The sequence below is a fragment of the Euwallacea similis genome, chromosome 1, assembly GCF_039881205.1.
Source record: "Euwallacea similis isolate ESF13 chromosome 1, ESF131.1, whole genome shotgun sequence".
Lineage (NCBI taxonomy): Eukaryota > Metazoa > Arthropoda > Insecta > Coleoptera > Curculionidae > Euwallacea > Euwallacea similis.
The window spans coordinates 9,175,195-9,199,438 of NC_089609.1; the positions used below are offsets into that span (position 1 = coordinate 9,175,195).

General features: G+C 35.6%; 3 protein-coding genes across 11 annotated transcripts in view; 1 reads left to right on the forward strand and 2 right to left on the reverse strand.

Annotated features, from left to right (window-relative positions):
• Positions 1–662: 662 nt before the first annotated feature.
• LOC136420062 (uncharacterized) lies at positions 663–9,905 on the reverse strand. 2 transcript variants are annotated; one of them, XM_066406820.1, is made up of 8 exons: positions 9,655–9,905; positions 7,486–7,729; positions 4,256–4,353; positions 2,297–2,430; positions 1,361–1,523; positions 1,166–1,297; positions 1,011–1,113; positions 663–960 (listed from the first exon to the last, which is right to left on the reverse strand). In XM_066406820.1, exons 1-8 carry the CDS (start codon positions 9,676–9,678, stop codon positions 782–784), a joined length of 1,077 nt encoding a protein of 358 aa, XP_066262917.1. In that variant the 5' UTR covers positions 9,679–9,905; the 3' UTR covers positions 663–781. The 2 variants fall into 2 exon arrangements, with proteins under 2 accessions (XP_066262917.1, XP_066262908.1); XM_066406811.1 differs by lacking the exon at positions 9,655–9,905 and adding an exon at positions 7,795–8,094.
• A 552-nt stretch (positions 9,906–10,457) lies between these two features.
• Positions 10,458–17,271, forward strand: LOC136418842 (RUN and FYVE domain-containing protein 2). 3 transcript variants are annotated; one of them, XM_066405112.1, is made up of 12 exons: positions 10,458–10,755; positions 12,962–13,140; positions 13,189–13,298; positions 13,353–13,560; positions 13,614–13,774; positions 13,825–13,977; positions 14,519–14,666; positions 14,784–14,924; positions 15,769–15,866; positions 16,471–16,687; positions 16,742–16,966; positions 17,017–17,271. In XM_066405112.1, exons 1-12 carry the CDS (start codon positions 10,611–10,613, stop codon positions 17,158–17,160), a joined length of 1,929 nt encoding a protein of 642 aa, XP_066261209.1. In that variant the 5' UTR covers positions 10,458–10,610; the 3' UTR covers positions 17,161–17,271. The 3 variants fall into 3 exon arrangements, with proteins under 3 accessions (XP_066261209.1, XP_066261176.1, XP_066261237.1); XM_066405079.1 differs by lacking the exon at positions 10,458–10,755 and adding an exon at positions 12,459–12,890; XM_066405140.1 differs by lacking the exons at positions 10,458–10,755; positions 15,769–15,866; positions 16,471–16,687; positions 16,742–16,966; positions 17,017–17,271 and adding exons at positions 12,461–12,890; positions 15,015–15,731.
• Positions 17,272–19,955: 2,684 nt separating this feature from the next.
• scalloped (TEA domain transcription factor 1 homolog scalloped) overlaps positions 19,956–24,244 on the reverse strand; it is a 63,223-nt gene continuing 58,934 nt past the window's right edge. For all 6 annotated transcript variants that reach the window (XM_066391900.1, XM_066391891.1, XM_066391883.1 and 3 more), the window contains 2 exons: positions 23,930–24,164; positions 19,956–23,702 (listed from right to left, as the gene is read on the reverse strand). In XM_066391900.1, coding sequence (XP_066247997.1) covers positions 23,589–23,702; positions 23,930–24,164 — 349 coding nt within the window. In that variant the 3' untranslated portion in view covers positions 19,956–23,588. The remainder of the gene's footprint in view (positions 23,703–23,929; positions 24,165–24,244) is intronic.

A 24,244-nucleotide genomic window follows, 5' to 3' on the forward strand; every position in this document is an offset into this window, starting at 1 on the left:
GGAGTAAGTTCACCCTTCCATAGGATGGTTTAAGAAAAGCACTCATGCACAGGAATGGGCTGAACCTAGATGAAGCGTATGGAAACAGGCGGGATGGACTAAGAAGTCCGATATTTACATTTTTTGGACTCCAGAGCTCTTCCAAACTCTCTCAGCGAATAAGAAAGTTTAACTTTGACATATTTTTAGGACTATTAAGATCGTACTTTAAATCTCTAAGCATCTACATGTGTAATAATTGAAGAACAGAAATGCGAAGTATAATTGTAAGATCAAGTTACTTACGTGCTAGGAAATTTGATCGAAATTATACGAACACTCCTGTCCAAAATTATTACTCTCGTGCCTGTTGTTTCCTCACCTACATGCAATCTCGAAGCCCTCCTGAACTCCAAACAAGAATGACTATTTACGTGGACTGAGAGTGAAACTACGAAGAGACCAATTTTGAATATGATTAGGTTGAGAATTCCTTTTTTCATTTTTTCTATAAACTCTGTAAGGCTTTCGAGAAGCAGACTATGCCACGCATGTAATAATTTCGGACATGAGTGCTCGTATAATTTCAATCAAATTTCTTTACAGGCAAGTCATTTGGTTTTACAATAAATTGTAATGTTATAAGTACAAGTTTTGATGATATGAGACGACAAAAATCCACATTCAAACTGCATACAAATATATATTATAATAGCACAAAACTCGAATTTTCCGTAATATGGCACTCTATGGAATTAGAACTAAAACACCTACATGCACATAATATAGACACTTAGCACTACTATTCCTTCATTCCGTAATACTCCAAAGTGATATCTTCGTACATTCTATCATCTCCCACGTCCGTTTCTGCAAGACTCAACCCTAATTGATTAGGATCAATATCAGTGATAAAGAAGTCACTGCCTAAACCGCATTCGTGCACTATGTCTTCCTTGGGCACTGGTGGGGATAAGAATTCTGAAAATTTCATAATATGTAGATATGATTATGCTGAAAACTGATCCAACCTTCTAGACCAGTAACTCCTTCGGGAATGTTCATATATTCCACATGAATATCATCGTTCACGTGGACGTTTGGGTGAGAGTCTGCTTGCACTGGTTGTTCGTTCTAAGGGAAGCTTCGTTAAAGAGAGTTATATGACTAAAGAATTATTATTTACTTGGTCTTGTGATTGAATTTCCTCTAAGATACTTTCAGTCGCAGCTTGTAGCTCTTTGTCTAAGTTTTCGGTTTCGTTATTGGATGTGTCTGCTGCTTTCGATAAACGAAGAAATTCGTTTATACGTTGTCTCTAACAGCATAAAAATAACAACATATACTTCTCCTCCACCATATTATCATGAAATGTATTTACCATTTGCCAGGACTTAGTTACATCCCTTTGAGCTATAGTCCAGAAGTGCCCAGCTCCTTGAACTGCTCTTTCGCCCTTACGAAAATGCGGGTTTATAGACAAGTTGTGCCTTACCGAGTTTTTCCACCTATCGTCATTTGCCTTGTAGAATGGAAAATGATATCTAAAATTCAAATTACATGTGTGTTATGGGCATTGAAACAGAACAAATTGTATAAGGGCTGAAAGGGCATTTATCAGCCATGGATGAATGGGCACAACTCACAACTGACTTCCTTTAACTATTTCTTTTACTTTAAAATTTCGGGGAGAATAAAATAAGCGTTTTGCCTGGTTTTGATCTTTGATTCCCCCAATCAAATATATTCGCCGATAATAACAATTTCAGCCCTTTTAAGGGCACTAGAAGGAACGCAGCCATGCTCGTACCTGGCACGGTTTATTGACGATCTCGGGAAAACTATTAACACGACTTTTGCCCTATTGTAGTTCAGGGAAATTTATGTATCACCTAAATGGCCGGCACAAACGGTAAGAGCAAGAAATTCATAAGATTAAGTAATAACAAAGGGTGTTTTTGGCCAATAGAAGTTTGTACATTAGTTATTATGTTCTTGGGGATGGTAAGGCCGTGGGATCTCGTCATCGATATGGTTGTAATTTCTCCCCTAAAAAAGCTTTTTTAAACGATTTCTCCCCTCGTTCGGTGATCGGTCACCGTGAAATCGAACAGAATCGACCACCCTGATAAAACAATTACGATAATTGCCGGTCTATTATCACGTCGTGTGTGGAGTTCCGGATCGCTGATCGCAGGTGCGATGTTTACTTCACTAAATTGAAGGCGACTTTACACACAAACCCCCTTTTTCGTAAAAATAATCAAAAATTTCCATTCAAGTACCGTTTTACATACAAAATAATGTTTTTACTTACGAAATCCAATTGTATATTCCGGACACTGTAAGCTCTCCTGTTTCGCTCAAAGCATGCTCTATCATTTCCGTGTATGTGAATGGCGGTTTTCGATGTAAATTATTTGCATACTGTTGCATGGTTTTGCAGTTTTCCTAGAAACAAAATAATCGTCATATATGAAAAGGTTGGCTCCGCAGATCATCATAAAATCACAAATTTTCATTACTTTTCCAGAGGTGACAACTACTAATTCTGTATAGTGTTACCACATATCAGAGTATTTCAGTAAAGCATTAAATTGCTTTGGAAGGTTCTGTGGCAACAAAAATTTAAAAAAACAGATTTTTTGTTAAGACCTTTCTAGACCTAAATTATTAATTCTTCGCGAAAAATATTGCAGTTTCGTATTATTGTTTAATATATCGTTACGATTTCCGAAGTCCGAATGAATTCAGTATAATCGTTTTTAACGTAAATACTATTTACTTACTCGACAAATCAGCACAACTGCAAATCGATAATTAATAGCCCACTAACAAATCAGCTATTTCGCTATTAAATACCTTAATATCGTTCGTTACAATTACTTTACTCTTATGGCTGTACTAGTCTTAGACTAACTCACTCTTAACAATGCTCCCTTTATTGTATAGCTAAAGATCCTATGACTAGAAGAGTCTACAATTACATCGCCAATTACCACACAGTTACTTTTAGTATATCTCAATTTGTTGCGATTGAAACACTTAATGTCCCACCTGTCCGTTATAGTGGCATTCTGTTCACTAAAGTTGGACATTGGCTGCGACATCCCTCATCGCCTTGTGTAAGTTTGCTACAGATATGTATATCTTCATTGTTATCGCAAATTGGCATTCTTACATATGAAGAACCAGATGCCACCCGTAACGATTCGAATTCGAGGACGTAAATCAGTGAAGCACTGATTTGATCCTTCGAATCTGAGCCTTATTGCTATCCTTGGGCCTTAAGAAACATAGGTCGTTTCTGAATTATATTTGTTTTGCTTCGCTACTGACAATGATTGAAGTAATTCTGCTTCTTTATTATGAAGTCCTACCACCAATGAGGTTGCTTTCTGCTATTTAGACCAGGCACATTGACCTTAACAGCTGCTTTTAATTGATTTTTGCAGATTTTCCAGACTGTAGATTCATCATAATTAGGTGGTATCATGGACTGTGCTAAAACTCTTTCAAGAATTGCCACCTTCAATATAGCGTTCCAGGAATTTCCTTTCCAGTTTGAGTAATTTCTTATTAACTGTCTTCATTATTCTGTTTTCTAGCTATTGCTCTGTAGCTATGACATGGTTTATTAATTCCTCTCTGAATAGTTTCTGTTCTTTGATCAGCTTTATCTCTTTTTTTCTACTGTTGCATAAGGACAAGCAGCGCAACAAGTTGACCTGTAAATGCTTTATGCTGGCTTCTAGTCACTAGCATAAAACACGCGATGTCCGGGAGATAAGCATGAACTTACAATTCAACACAAGCAAGTCCTCGAATTTCCTACTAAACGTCTACTTCATACCATAGTACACTCGCTATCATCAGAAACATTATTTTTTAACTCGATAAACAAACACATTTGTAGATCGTTAACTATTATAAAAATTCACTAATAAATCACTATTTTACTCTAATCACTTTAATATCGCTTGCTATCGATTCCTTCTTATAGCTGTACTAATCATAGACAGTTAGTGTAACAACGATCTTAACAACGGTCTCCTTATAGTCACAGGTCTTTAGCCAAAGATCCTCTGACTAGAATATTCCATTATCCATAGAATATTAACATAAACAAATATACCAGAATATTTAAGATACTTATAGGAATTAATCACTCGGTCGTGCCCCCACGATAAATTCTTTTTTTGCCTCTCTCTTATATCTACTGTGACCATATATCAGTAGTAACAATATTTTTAGTGTATAAAATTTTAACACTTACGCTAATAACTACTTCGTTTATAGAAGTCTGAGGGGTGGTTATAGGAGGCTGAGGAACAGTACTCGGCGTATTGTTCAAGTTATCTGATGAAACGCCATCTGAAAAATACAAGAAGACTGTGCCGAGGTGACTTCAACTTTCTGATATAAAATATTATACAGAACACATGCAATTTTTTTTGAAAGCACAAAATATTATTTTCAAGGAGGCATCACAATCAGATGTTCGGATTGAATATGGCGGCGCAAGAAGCATTTTCTGAAAATTCAAAATGGTGTTCTCTTTTAAAAAAAATTGAAAAAAATTGAAATCACGGCCATCCTTGATCAGCCTGACAATCAAACCTTCTTCGAATAGGAACTTAAGATCCATTTTGAAGATTAAGAAGAGCTTCTGCAGAATGTAGTGACTCTTCTATGGGGTCAATTGAACAATAACGCCTCTAAAAGTATTTAAAAAATTTAAAAAAAAGGCTGTGCATGTTTATGACATTAAAACTTCGCACGATATCGGCTAAGCTCGCATTGACCTCACGTTTTTCGACAGTGTATTAAGAGTTTTTGCACAATAATAAATAATTTTCAATTGCAGCCATTACCTAGAGTCTGGGTCAACGGCGATTGCACGGTAGCATCGTCGGCCATTGCACTCAGCGTGGTTTTTTTTTTTCGCGTTTATTTTTGGATTTAGTTGTGTATTCTGTCTGTATAGTTTATTCTCTGGTGATAATTTACATATGTGTTTATTCTCTTTTGCTTAAATGGCCTCCCAATCACAATGACCACGAGCCGCCACTGCATGCGGGTGGGTTTAATGAAAATGGTGAACTTTGTAATTCCAGTTATCCAGAACCCTTATTCCCAAGTGTCATTCAGAAACTTACATGTGGAAAAGGTATCATAAGCACTCAGAAAATTATCGAGTTTTGCGTTTCTGTGCGCATGTTCTTTTTATTTTCACTTCACGGAAATTAAACTCACTTGATATAAACCAGGCAAGACGAAATTTTACACGAGTTCTTTGGTAATTATCAGCACATATGCTCCACAGAAGAGTCTCATATGGCAAATGAGAATAATGCCTCAGGGCTTACGTTTTAGAAGAACACTGTCAGGATTTGCGGACGAACATCCGAATTTACGGACGAAGGAAATTGTGAGGATTTGTGAAAATCTGTTTAAGGGTTAAAAAATTCCACAGGATAACTTCAGTTCGGTTCGGTAGTCATCTTAAGAAAAATTATTGTTACACGAAGAATACTTCTCACGGTATATGCCTGTCTCTCATTAAATAATTTCAAAATTTTCTCCGTTACGCCACTGATTTTCAGAGAGTGTCTGTAGATGGTTTGGAGCTGAAGGGCGTTTAAAAAAAATGATTGAGCTTCCCACTTCGACCCCTCTGAGGGCGGTGGAACAAGGCGCGTGGAGCGGCAAAGTATCAAAGTCGAAATTTATCATTTTTTTAAACGCGCTTTCGTCAAAACAAATAGGTTGTCACGACCTCTTAAAAATGCCGAAACTTTGGTCAGTTATAGATTTATGTGTGCAGATTTCTAGAGTTTTTGGGTGATGTGTGAATTAGTAAAAGTAAAAGAAAAAGTTCGGATCTTCACGAATGAAATGCCCGTTTAAGAGATGTAAGTCGGGGTTCAAATTTCAATGTAAAACTCGGCATAATTTTAAGCATTTTCTCTAAGTTGTATAAGTCGTCTAAGTTTTCGTTCGTCGTGGTCGCATAAAATTCAAAGGAAAGGAAAAAACTTATTGAGAAGTTTCATAAACCAATCGAGTTACATAACTTTGAATTTTTTAATTTTTGAGGCCCATTTGTGGTCGTTTTACTACGTTCCACCCTGTACCTCCCAAACGCACTGAGCTATGAACTTGGAAAAAAATCTGAAAAGCTCCATATTCGTCTACGCGAAGCTGCCAAAAATTGGAAATTATCAAATAGAATTTTAAATTGTGGCAAATTTTTGAGTTTCACTTTGCAAATTCTGGTTTTACTTCCAGTATCCGAATTCTCCGTAAGAGCTTATTTTGTATTGAAAATCAAGTTAGTTCCAGTTAGATTTTCCAAAATATTGCTATACTGTGCTGACATATAGATGTATATATTGTTATTTTTGCTAAACTTTCATAAAAATACGATTTTTAAAAATTTTCCTGTAAGTTTTCTTGTGCGCCAAAAATAAAAAGTTCGGAGCCCCTAATTGAGATTACAATGAAAGGTCAATTTTTAATTTCTAGAGTCATGCAAGCACGATTAATGTAAATGAACCAATTTTTATTTTATTTTTTACTTTTGACGACCTCGTACGATACTGAATAGTTTTTTTAAGCATTATATATCACTGATTCTGCGAGAAATAATCTTTCAGATACAATATATTTTGTTTTAATAGGGTGAGGTGTTTCCTAGATACAGAGTCATTAAGTAAAAAAAAAAAATTGAACAGTACTCTGCAAATTTTTTTTTATTATTGAAAAAATGAAAACTCGCCAAACACGTCCCGAGATATCGGTCGATGCAGCTAAATGACAGCTCTGAAATAATCGAAGCTTCCAATTGTTGTGAACTAAATTGCTAATTAAAAAGTACTCAGTTTCAATTAGTAATTTTGAATGGCATTTTTATTTACCCTTTAAGACATTGAGATTTTTTCCAAGATGAGTGATCGTCAATGATTCTAAAAGAAACGACTCAGAGTAGTTTTTGTTTTGACTAAAGCGTTTTTGAACTGCCAGCGCTCAAAAATGACTGAAAAATTTGCCCTTTTGGCTAAGCTATAAACATGAGTAGCTTAGATGCACGTCCTTAGTCGGTGCCATTTTCTCTTCTGCGCTCCCTTTCTCTCTCTCTTCTGCGCTCTCTTCTTCTCTTTCTCTCTCTATTAGCTCTTTGAGACATATGAAATTTGCCGCCCGCAAGAAGGTTAATACGTCGAAAAGAGTTGCAAATGGCGTATATCAAATAAATTTTGACGACAATTATTTCCTGGAAAAAAGATTATTCGCCTCTGTTCTTTGCCCAGGTCATCATGTTGGCACTGTTGGCAGACATGGGAGAATCACCGAATTTATTTATCAAGATACGGTTACGGTAACGACGATATGGAAATGAAAAATAAACATAAACAACCATAAAAAAAAAACAACTTCAAGCTCAGTTTTTCGCATTCCCCAGTAAAGCTGAACTCCCCACTTCTTCACACATTCTCCACTTACCTGGAACTGGGGGTAATTCTCTGATTTTGTAGTTCAATAACCAGGACAAACTCCCATCCGCATAATCCGACTCGATGCCGCTGTCTGATCCCCTGGGGCTGACCAAATCTTTGGATGACTCCCCATTGGCACCAAATTTTTGAAGATGGAAAGAGGAGAACTCCTGACTCTGATGGATATTATGCATTATTCCCGAGGACGCATAATTGCCCGGTTTGTCCCAGATTCCATTCATCAAAATAACCTGTTAGTAGGTAAGTATGAACGATCGTAGTTTTTAGAAGTTGAAATTAGGCCTAAGGGACGTACCTCCCCTTCGGACTCGCCGGAAATCCTTTTAATTGCAGTCCGGGGGAAATTATTCCCGCTAGTTTCTACGTGGCTGAGGATTTTTCGCGCTTTGGAAAGGGGTCTTCCGTGTTTTTGGGTAAAGGTCTGCGATACCACCCGACCCACGTCAGTGGGGTCGTGGTACTCGATTTTTATGTTACCATATAGATCCGAGTCGGACATGGTGTGATCTGTATAATTCATCGTTTCGCGAGGAGAAATAGGCGCTCAGAAATGCACCTGCTTATTTTGACAGGAGCGCGTTTGCAGATGCGTTGAATAACGCGAGATTGACTTCAGGCTGTAAAACTAATTTGTTAGCCCCCTGTTTGCGAGTTATTGCAGATTTAAATTTAATAAAATGGCGGATTGTTTCTTCGGAAATTTCGTGAGAACCATACTCTAAATGTTGCAGTTTGACAATGTCAGAGGTGGCCCAAAATGTTCGGTTCTAACTGAAGGGTTATGTCAGATTATATGTCTATCACAGTCACACGGTTTGACGCAATCGCACATCGGAGGAGCTTTTCATTGGGGTAAAAGTGGCGCTAGCTCCGTTATATATACTGTTGTTTTGATTTTTGCCTTTCTGCTACAGAATTTACGTATGAGTATATTTGAGAAATTGATGTGATTTAAGTAAATAAACTAACTCAAGATATCCATAAATATACACACAATTTTGCACAAATTAAAATAATGACATTCAAAATTTTGGAAAATGTTTAAATCGTTAAATCGAGGATTCTTCGGTTGAGGTTTGTCAGGAATAACTTCTTGTTATCTTTGTTCAGCTTACACAGTAAAATAAGACACGTTGCGTACAACTTGCCGGTAATTAATCAGGAAATATCAGTCGAACCATAATCGTGACTGTAACTCTGTGACAGTACTGCTTTTTTGTCGGTGCAGTGGCGGCATCTACCTAAAGGTTACCGAGAAGTGCGGCAAAGAGAAGATAACGTGTCGCAACTTAGTGGAAGCGAGATGCAAAATCCGATTTACGTAAGACAAAATCTCTTCATTCATCTCTTATTAGGTTTGTTCTTTATTCCTGAACTTTTTGTGCTATCTTGCACCTGCTACATCGAATGTTCTCTATCGCAAATTCAACAGAACTGAATGTGTTTTCTTTTACTGCAATGCGTTTGAAATTTACCGCCGTACTGTACTGAACTTGATGCCTTAAATATTCAGGTAACGTATCTAATTCAGGAGATGTCAATATTGTCAAGAATGTACACAAAAGCCGCTTTGTAGTACGTATGATAGTGTGATAAAGTTTACATGGTCTTAAAAGTCAGTATTTGAAATACAACCGCATTATAAGCCGCTTTTCCGCTGTAATAACGGATATAACTCCCAAAGCGTTTCATCTATACATATTTGAAATATTTCATTTGGAATGGCTTTTTTAACGTGAACGGCACAGTTTCCATTTTTATAGAAAATTATGAAATGCTTTTTTGTTACAAATTTTAATTCAGGTCCGTTCCGAGTTTACAATTTATAGTTTTTAAGTTAACGGCAAGAAATGATATATGTGTTTTATAGGTCGAGAATGAGCGCATTTTAATCTGGTTGCGTGTCAATATCTAACAGAAACTTAGCAAGATCATTGGATTGATCGAAGCAATCCTCATCTATGGTCTGCTAGATTCCCAGACTTAGATTCATTTTTTCTTTGGGAACATTTCAAGTCGTTAGTTTATGCTACTCTGGTAGAAAATCAAAATGTCTGGAGAAACGAAAAATGGGAATCCTTTGTAGATATTTTAAAATTCTATAGAAATCTTGTGAATTACCTTTTAATTAAAAGGAAAAATTCTTAGAACTTACATCCGAAATATCCATGCAGTCCATCGCAACAATACGCTTTTTTTAATTATACACTGATAACAACACTCCGTTACACTGCGGTAAACCTAGTTCTGAACGAATCAAAATGTTGCTAAAAAGATTAATCGGATTTGAATGCTGTTAAGGGGATGAGACTAGACGCAAGCGTCTTTGGAGACGCCCGCCCCTTGACGAATAAGGTTCGTTAGCGGCAATAGTTAAGGGAGGGACCGCCCTTTTGTTACCCTTATTTTGATCGAGGGGTTGCGGCAACTCATCAGAAAAATAATTTCAGTTATGTTAATTTGTTAATTAAAAGTACGAAACTACGCTTATTGTATTTGATATGGCGTAAATGTTTTGGCCCTAATTAAACAAATAATATTTTCTAGATTGTTGGATATTTTCTATTAAAACTACAAGAAAATTTGGGACACTCTATACCTGTGTTAAAAAATGAAAGAAATGTAATTTTGAGGGAGATACGCTATTGAATTTTATTAGAAATTTTGTCTAGTTATTAGAAAAATTGTTCTAATAATTTTCCAAAATAATATTAAAATTTAATGACGTAGATGTCGATAGTTGTATCGATAATTTTCAAGCATATATTTCCCTTGCTCTAAAAGTGTACTTCGAGCAATTTTTGTACGCAAACGCCTATATATTACCACTAATACAGAGAACATTTATAAGGTAGTGACACAACTTTAGTCGATTATGTCAACATCCTGTTTAGTAGTCAAACGAGAAAAAGAGGCAAAGAATGTTACGTTATTTTGAACTCGTTTTAGCTTCTTTGTTGTCAAAGTCACAAAAGTAAACACAAATCAGCTGAATTTGTTTTATTTTCTTAATTTTTTTACAATATGTGCTTCTTTTTACAATAATTATTAACAATCTTTTAATGGGATTTAATAAACAATTAACAGAAATTAGACAATAGTTCCATAGTGATGGCTGCAAGTAGGGAAGGTTCGCCAACAACTCCAGCTTCGAGTAGGAGCTCACTCTTTTCTCGAAGCCCTTCAGTGTCTTCGGAACTTCATTGGCCCTCCCTTTTGGTAGGGAGGCCTACGAAGAGTAAACAAAGACCTAAAGGTAACAAATAGTATAATTTTTGTCTTAAGAGATCAATTATTATGTTGATTGCATTTAGACAAGTTTGTAATGATATTAATATAGTTCGTAGTTATAATAAATATTAATAATTAATGAAAAAAAATGTAATGTTCGCTTATAATGAACCTTAGGAGTCTACCAGAAAATGTTCAATTAATATTGACTGTGTCCTCATCCTTGAAGCTTCTACTTTACACTTAGTTTTTTATGAGGTTCATATCAACTTTAAAAAATTCTCCAATAATTTTTCCCCTGGTTATATTATGTCTTCTGCAAAACCTCTTGATCTAACTTCTACTATATTTAGGTTTCTCATATTTTAGAAACTTCATCCAAGTTCTTTAGCTTTCAACTGCCATGTGACTCTACTTATAGTTACTGATGATTTTGACACCCTACAAAATATTTCAATTATTTTTCTTTATTTTTCCAAATTATACACACCACAAATTATAATATTGAGGTAATTTTAATTCGTTTGCTATTGAAATTCAACAAAAACTACATATGCTACCAGTTTAAATAATGCCTAAAGATTTTAAGCAACACTCACTGTTGGTTTATCTCATCCCATTTTCAAACACATATTGCTTTGTTTTTGTACTTCCCTGTGGTCCCTTGTCAATATAATAATTATTATTTAAGTACCACATTTAAGAATTTTCTTTGATATAGCGCCATTTAGAATTGCAGTATATAATATAGGGCAAAACTAACTCCTGTGCACCTGCAAAGCCTTTTGCACTGCATGTGCGGACGAGCGATTTTGAGAAATCCCGTGCATTCTGGGTAAAATACCAATTTAAGTTCGCAAGAACTGAAAATTAATTAAACTGATTAAAGTTTATTTTATCGGAAAACTCGGCATACTAGGTACGTTATTGGAGAAACATCCAACATATGGTTTAAAGCACTTTGGTAGTTTACAATTTTCCAGTCGCCCGTACCATCATGGCATCTTCTTATACACAAGTAAACTGGAATCAAATCCCCCCCTTGTGCTGTATCATCCCTGCACTTCGTCCTGACTTTTAAACCTTTTCCTTACAAACAACAGATATTAAAAAATAAGGAAAAATGGAAGAGTCAGCAATTTCACATTTTCAAACTTAGGCGTAAAATCATCCTTGGAAACTAACAGCCTTTCTTTGTATATCAAAAATCCTATTTTTTCCCACCCCAAGTCCCAAAACCAAGAATGCACAGACTATATGGGAATGAACAGCGACAAAGTTGACAGTATTCAGTACATTCGCAGTTAATGCGTTTCTCAACATGTAGAGAAACTTGCACAAGCTCCCAGGAAGGGCTTCAAAATACTCACTCTATTATACAAAACCTATTCCCAAAAATTTAACTTTCTAAACTTTCAGAACACTGAATTCACGCGGTGGGAAGTTAATGATTGGAAGATAAGAACTTATATATTCCGAGGTATTTCTAAGGTATTTTGGGGTATTTCTAAGCTATTTCGAGGTATTTTCCAAGTATTCTTAAGGTATGTTGATATACAAAAATTTCATCAGCCCTGCCTTGCGAAGCTTGTTTCTCCGCAATTTCATTTATCAAAAAGCAGTAGACAATTTTGCTTCTAGTGAATAAGCTACAGGTCTGTATGGCGGTAATAATAGCAATTATTATATATACCCTTAGAACCAACGAATTGCAATAGGTTTTTTTCTACAGAAACAGAGCTGCAAGAAAAAACCAGTTGAGTTATTGATTAAAACTGCAGGCCACCGAAGGTAAATACAGCGCGTAGATGCGCGGTGCACCCGCGCTGTGAAAACTCGCGAAAATCAATATGAGAATGATTGTAGTTGTTGCAGCAAAACATTCCCATTTCTTCCAATTCGTTTGTATCTTAAGCTTAGTGAACTAGAGACTAATTTGAGACATGAAGGTTCAAGAACTGCCGGACAATGGTAGCGCAGCCGTTGCTGTGGAACCGGAAATGGCCGGTGCCCAGGACACCATTTACCTTTGCAATTTCCGCGTTTCCGTGGATGGCGAGTGGCTATGCCTCAAAGAATTGCAGGATGTTGAGTTTAACATGCAAGAATCAATTCACAAGGTCTTATCACCTCCTAGTCCGGAACCTGTGCCCCTTTTCGGTAGAGTCTATTCTACATTTCTGCGTTGCTCCATTAGTAAGTAAACATTGTCAGAAGCATTTTTATTTCAGGCCGAGACCCAGCGGTAATAGAGCGAAGCAACTTGGTAAACATCAGTAAGTTGGTTGTGAAAGAGCTGATTGAGCAGTCTCTGAAATATGGACGAATGCTCGATTCTGATCACATGCCTTTGCAGCATTTCTTTATCGTGCTAGAACATGTGCTGCGGCATGGTCTCAAGCCAAAGAAGGTAATCGACGAAGACTGTATGAAAGAGTGTGCCAATTCTCTTTTCTAGGGTTTGTTGGGACCGAAAAAAGAGTTATGGGATATTTTGCAAATGGTTGAAAAATATGCGCCTGAGGCGCAAGATATAACTGCCAGTGTTAGGGATTTACCTACAGTAAGGTAAGTTAGATGGTCCTGGTTTAAACAATACTAAAAAATTGTGGTGTTTTATAGGACTCAAATGGGGCGGGCCCGTGCCTGGCTTCGCTTAGCTCTAATGCAAAAAAAATTAGCCGATTATCTAAAGGTTTTAATTGACTACAAGGACGAGACTTTGGTAGAGTATTTCGAGCCTGACGCCCTCATGTTAAGTGATGAAGCCATTATCATAATCGGACTTTTAGTGGGCCTCAACGTTGTCGATTGCAATTTATGCGTCAAGGTTTGTTATTTAGCACCCAAGAAACTCAATTGTGAATCTTTCAAACATCCCAGGAAGAGGACTTAGATTGTCCCCAAGGAGTAATAGATTTTTCCCTTTACTTACGATCCTCCAATCACATCTCCAACGATTCCGGCAACGACGAGCAGGGCGACAACATGGTCACAGTACTGGATCAAAAAAACTATATCGAGGAACTCAATAGACACTTAAAGTATACCTTTTAATTGTCTAAATTCCCATTTTTGATAGATATATCTACAGCGCTACTGTTGCAAATCTGCAAGCCAAAGTAGAAGGTTTGACCACAACTAATGCCTTAATGAAGGAGGACTTGGCCATAGCCAAGAATAACCTCATGGCTTTGTATGAGGATAACAGGCAGTTGAGAGAGGAGTGCGGCAAAGATCCTGCGGGGTGAGTGTTGCGAGAATATTAAATAGAAAGGTTCCTTTTTATTTGAGAGAAAACCACGGACTTGCGTTACGTCACCGGGACCCACAAGAGGCTGCCTTTTAAGTATTTTAACAATGCACAATTTAGCATTATTAACAAATCCTGCTTCTTTAAAAATGGAAAAAGAGGCACGATATTTTGAAATTTTATTAGTTCAATTAGTTCAGGTTTAGGTTGATCAATTGTTCTGTTGACTGAGTATTAATGAGTTCTTTTAAAATGCGGTACATAGTTTATAGTCTTAACACTAGTAATCACTCCAAGGTTGAAGTAAATCTCTCATTAATTCTAGCAGCTGTGGTGAAAATATTTTTTATAAGAGATGTTTTCCTTAATTGGAGAAGATTTATCACCTCTCGTTGAGTGACGAATATCAATAAAAATGTTAATTTTTGGCTCCCCATGACGTTACAATAGCCTTGACTTAATGGAGCGATCTTTTGTTTAGTTATCTTGAGCCTGTTGTGGTCTGGTTAACTTAGTTAAATTTGAGGTAATATAGGTATTCGATGAGTTTGAGCGGGGCAAATATAGTACCTGCCAATGTCAGTGAGAAGAAGGTGGCGACTGGGGAGATGGAGGAGTTGAAACAGAGGCTGGAGGAAGAAAGGAAGTTGAGACAAGAGGCTGATCATGAGCTAGAGATCCAGGTGAGTGTTTTGTAAGATTTTCCATAAAACAAAAATTTACTCAAATCCGTATTGAAAATACCTGGAAAAATACTATAAATATTTTTAACTGTCATGGCTTTATCTGGACTATTACAGACATGTTTGAAAGCCGAAATGGAGGTTGCAATGAAACTACTCGAAAAAGATATTCACGAGAAACAAGACACTATTGTTTCATTACGACGACAGTTGGATGATATCAAGTTAATCAACTTGGAAATGTACAAGAAATTACAGGTAAGTTTATCTCGTACTGATACTCTCCAGAACCATTTCATGATCTCGAGCATATTTTTCGTCGCTTAAAAGTAATTTGGAAAATTATAGGAATGCGAAATGGAGCTGACCCAAAAAGGCGAAATGGTCAGCCGTCTTCAGGCCAAGGCGGGCCAAATCGGGAAAATTCTCAATAATCTCGAAAAGTACAATCACTTGCTCAAAGACGACAAACGGTCGCTGGAAAAGCGACCTGCCGAAAGGCGCGTCGTCCCAAAATTCGACAAGGAAAACTTTCCTAAAACCTCCGAAAGCTCTAAAAATACTATTGAAAAGGACAAAACCAAAACTGAGAATAAAAGTAACGAAATTATCGAAGAAAAAGATGAAAATAAAGCTTTGTCCAACGATGTCAATGAGGCCAGATTGTCTTCAGACTCAACAGATTCCTTTGTGAAGCTCGATTTAGAGTCTGAAGAGAAAACTGCCGCCTAGAAAGTGTTGTGCTTGGCAATAGTGTTTTTACTGTTTTCTACCTTGGCGGTTTTGTTGATGTTCTTGTTGTTTGTGCATTTATGCGTTTATGTTTTAAGGGAAAGCTTTTAATTAACGCGAAATGGATCACTTTTCATTTAAGAAATCCAGAATTTCAATAATATCTTTAATTGTTAAAATCTACCAAAAAATGGCAACATGTCAGCAGTCTTTTGTTTTAAAATAACCACGGCTCCCAATTGAGTGACGCCGCCTGTCAATTTATGATCCACGTTGCCAAATGTTCAAAATTGTTTGTAACATCAGGGATTTGCTTATTACCATCCTCCACTTTTGTTATTATGTGAAACTAAGAATTGGCTTATTTCAGGATTGTGAGGCGTCTTTAAATCATAAAACTGAGTTAGTAGGCAGGCTAGAGGCTAAGGCACAAACTTTGACAGACACTGTACATTCTCTCGAGGCTAAGTAGGTACATTTTTTTCGTCGTATATTAACTACCCTCGAGTGGCAGCTTTTGTACATATTTACTGCTTTAACGCACAGGTGAGAGCTGCCTTTCGAGAGCTGTGCGTAGCTCGTAAGTGTGTAATAATTTATTCCATAATCATAAGCCAAAGAAGTATTTTATAGTAGACTAATTCCAACGTTACTGATGAAGAACTGTTGGCAAACCTTCACTACGGCAGCTATATGTTAGATCATAAATTTCAATAGTGATATTAGAGAATTATACTTCTTATAGCTCATAGAGTATTTAGGTAATATTTTCGACGAATGCGATGTATTTTGGCATTGTATTATATTCTTGTATTATGTGATCCAATTTGGTGATGTTGTGCGGCGAAATACGGCCGAACTCAAGCGTCAAGACGTGCGCTTAATAAATGATATTCATAATTCCAGAGATACTTTTATTAAACTCCTCACACAACACACAATTTTTGTTATATACTTTAGTTGCTACTAGTTGTTGGTTTGCCAGTAGTTTCTTATGCATCTAACCTTTCTTTAGAAGCTTATTTATTTTCGCTTTTTAACATTTTATTTCACACTTAATACGAAATTTAAGATTAAAAGACTGCGAAGCAACAAGATTGTCCATGGAGCAGGTGAAACGAGACCTTCACCTGCAAGCGGCGGAGGTTGAAGAACATTCCAATACTGTAGAAGAAGACCTGAAAGTGGAGCGTGAATGGAGGATTTCGTTACAGGATACCATGCAGCAAGATCGGGAGAGGATTTCGAAACTTCAACATGAAAATGGCCAATTGAAGATCATTGCAGACGTACTAATTCAATTATTAAAGATTAACAAGAATGTGGGTTTGTGTTTGTTATAGAAATACGCAAGTCTGCAAGAAGAGTATTATACCTTGAAAGATAATTGCTTGGAACAGGAGCGTACGTTAGAGGAACTGGGGGGAAAAATAAGGGATAGTAAATTGCAAATTTCTGAGCTGAAAGAGGAGGTGAACAAGACCAAATCGGATGGAGCGTGGGCATGCGATAGCACTGCCACGCACTGCAAATCCTGCAAGAAGGAATTTAGTCTAACTCGCAGAAAAGTAAGTATAAATTAACTTCGTTTTTCTTCTTGCATAACGAAAGGTTTTAGCACCATTGTCGTAGCTGCGGTGAGATTTTTTGCAATGCATGTTCTGATAATTCCATGTCTCTTCCGTCCTCCGCAAAACCTGTGCGAGTTTGTAATGAATGCATAGTGATAGCTGGAAAATATGGATATGGTAAGCAGCCCTAATCTACCTACTTAAGATAGTGTCGTTTGCCTTGAAGGAAACACGTGTTGAAATTAAATAATATTGTGAACAGTTCCATAATTTTGCAAATTTAAATGTATAAAAAATATAAGTTCAGTGACTTGTACATTATGAGAATGATATAATATATTAATTTGTATGTTACTTACTTAAAGGTTTTTTATTTTGTGGCTCTTAAAAAGCGATTGGTGCTTACCCCCATTCACTAACTACTATTACATTATCCAGCTTTTAATGTGTTACTAGTATGCGTCATCAGCACACATTTTGTGTGATGTAGGCTACTTAGTGCAATAGTAATATTGCCAAAAACCGTCGTTACAAGATATAGAAATATCTTTTCTCACAGAATGTCGAGATTACAGGATTTTTTTTTCATTGTAAATTTACTGCTTAAATTGCTGTAAACAACTGCTTCCTTCAATTAGTAGTAAATGTAGCAATTTTAAACTAATAATTATTGCTAATACAAAAACAATAATGTTTCTCTTTATTTGATAAACAATCCTAATTTTACACATTCTAAATGAGGTTTACTTACAAAGAAATAGTGCAAACGGGTCTAATGGACTTAGAAAATTATGAATATTAGCATGGCACCACTTATACTTCACTAAGGCAAGAAAACTTTTTAATATCTAAATAAATTCCTATTTTTTTTGTGACGCCTTCTAGACATAAGTAGCTAAATTAAGTTTTGGGTAGTTACTGTCTCTTATGAGTTATGGCTGACGCCACCAATCAGTGCAAAAAGTAGGGTACGCGTCCTCTCTGGCAGAATATCCATATTATAAACGAAGGCATCCTGATGTGCTTTTTGTAAGTTTAATTTAATAGTTTATTATTATTATCGTAATATATTCGGATGGTGGAACGTGTTTTCTGTCATTTGGTAAAGAATGTAAGACGACTAGTATTCATCTACAAAATATCAATTTTTATTAACTTCGATTTTGTGACTCAAAAATATTTATGATATATATCGGACAAAATTAATTGATTAGGAAAAATTTTCTAAAACTTCTTATTTATAAGCTCCTTGTTAAAATGTATTTACTTATCTTGTACATAAGCAACAATAAAATGATTCGAATAAAAAAGTATGTTGTTAGGCTTGGTTCAATATTTATTATTTGCAAATGTTTAAAAATCCATAAGTTCTTCTACGGCAAAATTAAATTGATCATTTTAGTTTACCCATGTTTTCCTGAAATTCGCCGTCGAAAAATTGCGCATTAATTTTACACCTTCTCTAAAATGCCTAGTGGAAAACTTTTTTCTGTAGATCTCAAAGAAAAAATTATTGAAGCTATAAAGCTGGAAGAAGTAAAAAATTAATAAGTGAACAATTCATTGTGTCGAAACAAGTTGTTTCACTTATTATTAAAAAATTTAGGCTTCGTGGTTGTGTAGTGAACCTAAAACGGGGTAGTCGAACAAAAAAAACTACAAAAAGAATGGATCGCCGGATAAAAAAATTGAGCCAGTAAAATCCATAGTTATCAACATCCCAAATTTCAGCCGAATTAGTGAACTCTAATATGTCATCTAGAACAATTCAGCGACGGTTAGTAGAAGGTGGCTTTCCGGGAAAAAGGTCAGCAAAAAAACCTTTACTCTCCAAGAAGAATAGGCAGGCAAAAATAGGTATTTGCTATGCAATATTCAAATTGAAGAGTGGAGGACTGGAAGAAAATTTTATTTATTGATGAATCAAAATTTAATTTATTTTGAAGTGATGGCTCAAGATTTGTTCATCGTCCAGTTAATCAAAGATTACGTCCCAAGTATGTTTTGACCACAGTAGCACATGGAGAAGGGAGCATACTAGTATGGGACTGTTTTTCCGGATTCGGCGTAGGTCCTATTAACAAAATAGACGGAAACATGGATCGATTTATCTATTATAATATATTGGAAAATGTGATGCTTCCATATGTAGAGTCGGAAATGCCTCTTAAATTTATTTTTCAGCATGATAGTGAAAGAAAGATACCGCCAAATTGGTTAAAAATGATTTGTGGACTACAAAATTAATGTTTTAACTTGGCCTGTTCAATCTTTGGATCTTAACCCAATAGAGAATCTTTGGGAAATAGTAGAGAAGGAAATTCAAATAAAAACCATCACTAACAAAGATCAATTATTCAAAGAAATATAGTCGACTTGGAACTCAATAGATAGTGAAATAATTTGGAATCTCATTTCTTCTACGCCAAAACGATGTCAAGAAGTTATTAAAAACAAAGGTTATTGGAGAAAATACTAAAATTATGTTTTGTATATTAAGATTGACCATAATTTTGTAATATTTTTAGAATGTTTATTATTTTCATTTAATAGTAAATAAATAGAATTATAATTTAAATTGAATTAAATACTGGCTATGTGAACAATATAATATAGAGAAATTTAATATTTCCTTGTTAAATTATTTGCTTCTTTTATTAATTCATAGTCAATTTAATTTGTCCGGTACCGTACATATATCAGGAACACAGAAATACAAAAAGGTATGATTAATTTTTAACAGTTTTCGACCAAACTTTTGAAAGGCCAGTGTGGCACATACACGTACGGCATTGTTTAAAAAAAACCAGTGGCGTACATAACAATTTTACGCTATAAAAATTAAGTGAAATTTATATGGTTCGATTCTAACGAGATATAGTTCTCCACTGATTTTTTGGGGTTTCGTGGTTTCCATGAAAATTACCTACCAGGCAAATTTGCCAATACATTACTTTATTGCTCTTTAATGAAATAAACAAGTGACTCACTATTTTATACTTTATTTTCATAATTTCCATACAAATTATAAACAGGATCTTTAAAATACTGTACAACATACAGAGCAAAATTTTATATACTTTCTGATATGGCATTTATAGATATGAATTAAAACTTCACATTACGTAATGACAGCACACGATTGAAAAGTAAAATAAATCGGGATTTTCTATACTACGAAATTTAAGAAAGAACTTTGCATATGAACAATAACGTCTACATCTTTTCTAGATGAAATACTTCATACTTCCGAAAGGTAAAATAAATTGGGATTTTCTACGCTACTAAATTTAAGAACTTTGCATGTGAACAATAAAGTGTAAATAAAATACTCCATACTTCGGATTTTGTCACAATAAATAAAAACAATAAAACTGAGTTACCCTGCCTAACTTAAATCGTACGTTTACCATCACTAAGTGTATAAAGAGTTCGAAACGAAAATAAGCCATACTCTGATTTATAGAAATATAGTACTATGTACAAATTTCGCATATTTACATTCTGACACAACTTTGAGTCGATATAAAATAGAATCTTTAATTTTACTTATTGTTTATAGAGAGTCTTATAAATTTAATTTTGATGGTCATTCTAGCTGCCCGAATGTTAGTTTCAATCTTGAAGAAGCCAACGAAATTTTATTGGAACTAGTACAATAAAAACAATGTAATAGTGATTTACCTTCATAGAAGATACCATACAGAGGCTTCATAAAGTGAATACAAACTACGTGGGCAAATTGAAATTAAAAATGTTCATCAAAGCGCGCGTAATATCCACCGTGTCCTACGCCTTTACCCTTGCTGGAGCAAACTGATACGACAGGAACAAATTTCGTTGACTTACTGAACATTGACTCTATCAGTTGTTTATAGTTTTTACAAGACAGATAGCGACAATATTTAACAAAATAGTGCCCGCGCAGCTTGTACTCATTTCTGAAGATTTTCTTTACAACATGTGTCAGGCTAACGGGTGAAAATAAACCACGAAAATTGTCCTATCATTTAACTTACCCGATACATTTAATAAGCTACCAAAAATCGCTCAACATTAGGTACATTACAAAAAAATCTTTTAATAATTTCATTTCTAAGAGATCAATACATTGCCACCTGAATTTCAAATTAGAGAGTGTATATTTTCCTAATTGCACGAAAATTATAATCGGCGAGAGACGTAAAATATTCGGGAGGTGCTGGATGTGAACGCTAAAGAGTTGTTGCATATTTACTGCATTTGCATAGCGTGGACCAATATAGACCAACGGATAAATTAGATATTTGATACGTGTGCACTATAGGTTGGAGTATCTTTTTAATTCAAGGCGGGACCAATTTTGTTTAATGTCTAACAGAAAATAGCTGTTAATGCAAAATTTTCACGAATCGACATGTGATCTAAGTCCAAAATAATTTTCTTGAGAGATACTCCTATTTTCTCTCTCGTTACGATATAACTAATAATGAATGAAAATAACGCAACTACTCGACTAAGTGTGGTTAAGTTTTATGGTTCTTTATTTTTGAAGATTTTTAATGTGCTGTAAACGGTATTGTCAAATTGTTTATGGTTTCCTAGAATGAATACAAAATGTAAAATTTATCAAAAAATGTTTAATCCATCTTTTCTGTTAGTTTCTTTCTCTTTAAAATATAAGCTCATTGTTATCCCCAGGTGGTTCAGGACAATCTATACAGGAATCTTTTAAGAAAGTGTAGAAAATTAGCTCATGATCGTATAGAACGCTGAAAACTTGATGTTTCCACGTATTATTACGAAACCACTTTCAGTGTATGACTAGCGTGAAGAATAGCTATAGGAAGTAAAGTGGCATTTTTTGTAGTAGCTTTTGATTGTGAGCTGTTCTGATGCGTAATTGCTTTAGGTCCAGTTGTACATCGCGGTTCAAAAGTCGATGCAGTTAAATCCGACTGGTACTTGAACTAACCTGAACTGCACCATAAGAACAGCATTATTGTCACCCAGTGTCTCAAATGGTATTCTTATAGGATGGTTAAAGTACTTTGGAATCTAATTGCACACAAGTGCAAGTTTTAAAATGCAGGTTTAGACTTAAAAGGTTCTTCTTACTTTTCCAGTCTCACTCATTCACACTCACATTTGATGACTTCAGCGGAATCTTCTTTCTTCAGTTCTTGGTACCATTCCGAATCATGTGTAATATATAGATCATACATATTTTGGTAATCAATTTATCGGTAAGCAGCCAACTCCGTATTTAAAACAATGTTAGCATGCACCCTTTCAAAGAGGGGCTTATATTAATAAAATAATTTATTAAAAATAAGGAAACTGACTGCTCTACCTGGTAGCAGTCTTGTAATATTTTTGAGAGTGTCATGGAAAATCAAGTAATCGAGTGCTTTTTATGTACTTAATCTAATTCTTAAGAAAGTGCTACAATTGGGCTGCAATGCAAACTAAAGTGTTGTTTAGTGTTAAATGTGGTGAAAACCATATTTAGTTAACTCTAGAGCAAATTCAAGGTCCAAAAGTTTAATCCCCAGTGTTTACTTACACCACAAAGAAGTATTAGTGACATCATTTGGTTTTTGGACTAAATATTTGATCCACGCAGCAAACGTACTGATTGTAAATAATTCCGATTGAAAATGACAAAAACTAATTCTGGAAATTGTCATCGAAGATGTACCCGTCATCTTCATCACCGAATGTCGCCCTCACTCTAAACTAAACTGTTGACATCAAAACTCTCTGGATAACTGAACCTTAAACCAGGAAGCAACCGCTTTCCATAAATATTTAGAATTTGAAAATACTGCGTATTTCAACTTCATCGATTACCCTATCAGTATTTTATACACAATATAAAATGTTAAAAATTATCATCACAAATAGCAAACTCTTAATTTACCTTGTTAAACCTAGATAAATTCTTTGCCTAATATTACTGAAATCTGATTTCCTCGTCTCGAAGACTTTTGTAAGTAAATTGTACGGCATGAGTGGTTGGAAATCAAATTTCAAGTGTACGAAAATTATTGCAGGGGTACAAGTAGTTTAAAGTTCAGAGACGTACCTAAAAATTTTCATGTATGAACTAGTATGTATAATACTTAAAAGTAAAAAATAAATAATTTTCCTTTGCTTCTACGACGGACCGAATATAATTTCTGTTATTGCAACAGCCACGAAAAATATAGATTGCGGGGACACACACGCGGGGCTCGGTAAATCCTGAATAATCGCTATTTGGAGAAATATTTTCCAATTTCTTCTTCATTCGACATATTTTACCGACTTCAATCGGAAAATGATGACTGATACCCCAAACAACAAATATTTGCCTATAGCGATTCATCTATACCAGTTAGCATTTGCTTAATGCCGAATGCTCGCTAATTGAGGCTCGCCGAATCCCGGATGTGTGGAGCCGGCTTTACAGGAACGAAATAAGTTTTAAACAAACTTTTATACCCCCCACAGGAAAATACTTTCGAGGGAGACACACATGGCAAAAATCTCGAAATTTCCTTAGCTAAAACTCGCTACAAGTAACCGACATTAATACTAATATTGTAAGTGTGTAGGCACTGAAGTGAAAGGTTACGAATACGGTCCGGCGCACGCGCTAGTCCTTCACCAGTCGGTAAATGTGGTGCTGCGCCCCGTGTTCGCCTGTCGCCACCTCGAACACGTATGCCGTGCAGAGGAGGGTCTCTTGAGTATCTCTGTTGCTGACCACCTGAAACGAAACCCAACAAGCACGTGAGACGTCTCCATAATCCAATTATAGTCTTAAGTAAAGGCGATTGAACACTAACGTCAAAGGTATGTCTGAGACTTTTTGCGTCCTCATTGGTCACTTCAAATAAAGGGCATGGCATACAACTGCCGCGAGGATAAGTCCACAGAAATAGCCCATAGAATGTGGCCACTGAGGACGACAATAATTATTGGCGGTCTTCTTACCTGAAGAATTGTGAAATTCTCCAAGACGCTGTTCATCATGTATTTCTCAGGCAAGTGCTTCAATTTGTGAATGAAATTGATCATGTACTCGCACATGGGACTCCTGTGTATCCGGTAAACGAATCTGCCGTTCTCATACCGCGCATATTCCGTCTCCACTTTCTCCACTACTTGTTTGCCGAATGAACACACCTTTGTCGAACACGTGATAGTCATGTTTTCGTTGCTTTCGTACCTGAAAATTAACAATTATTATTTACAAATATATACATATAAAGATAATCCGCATAATCTGGCAATACTAATAAAGCTATT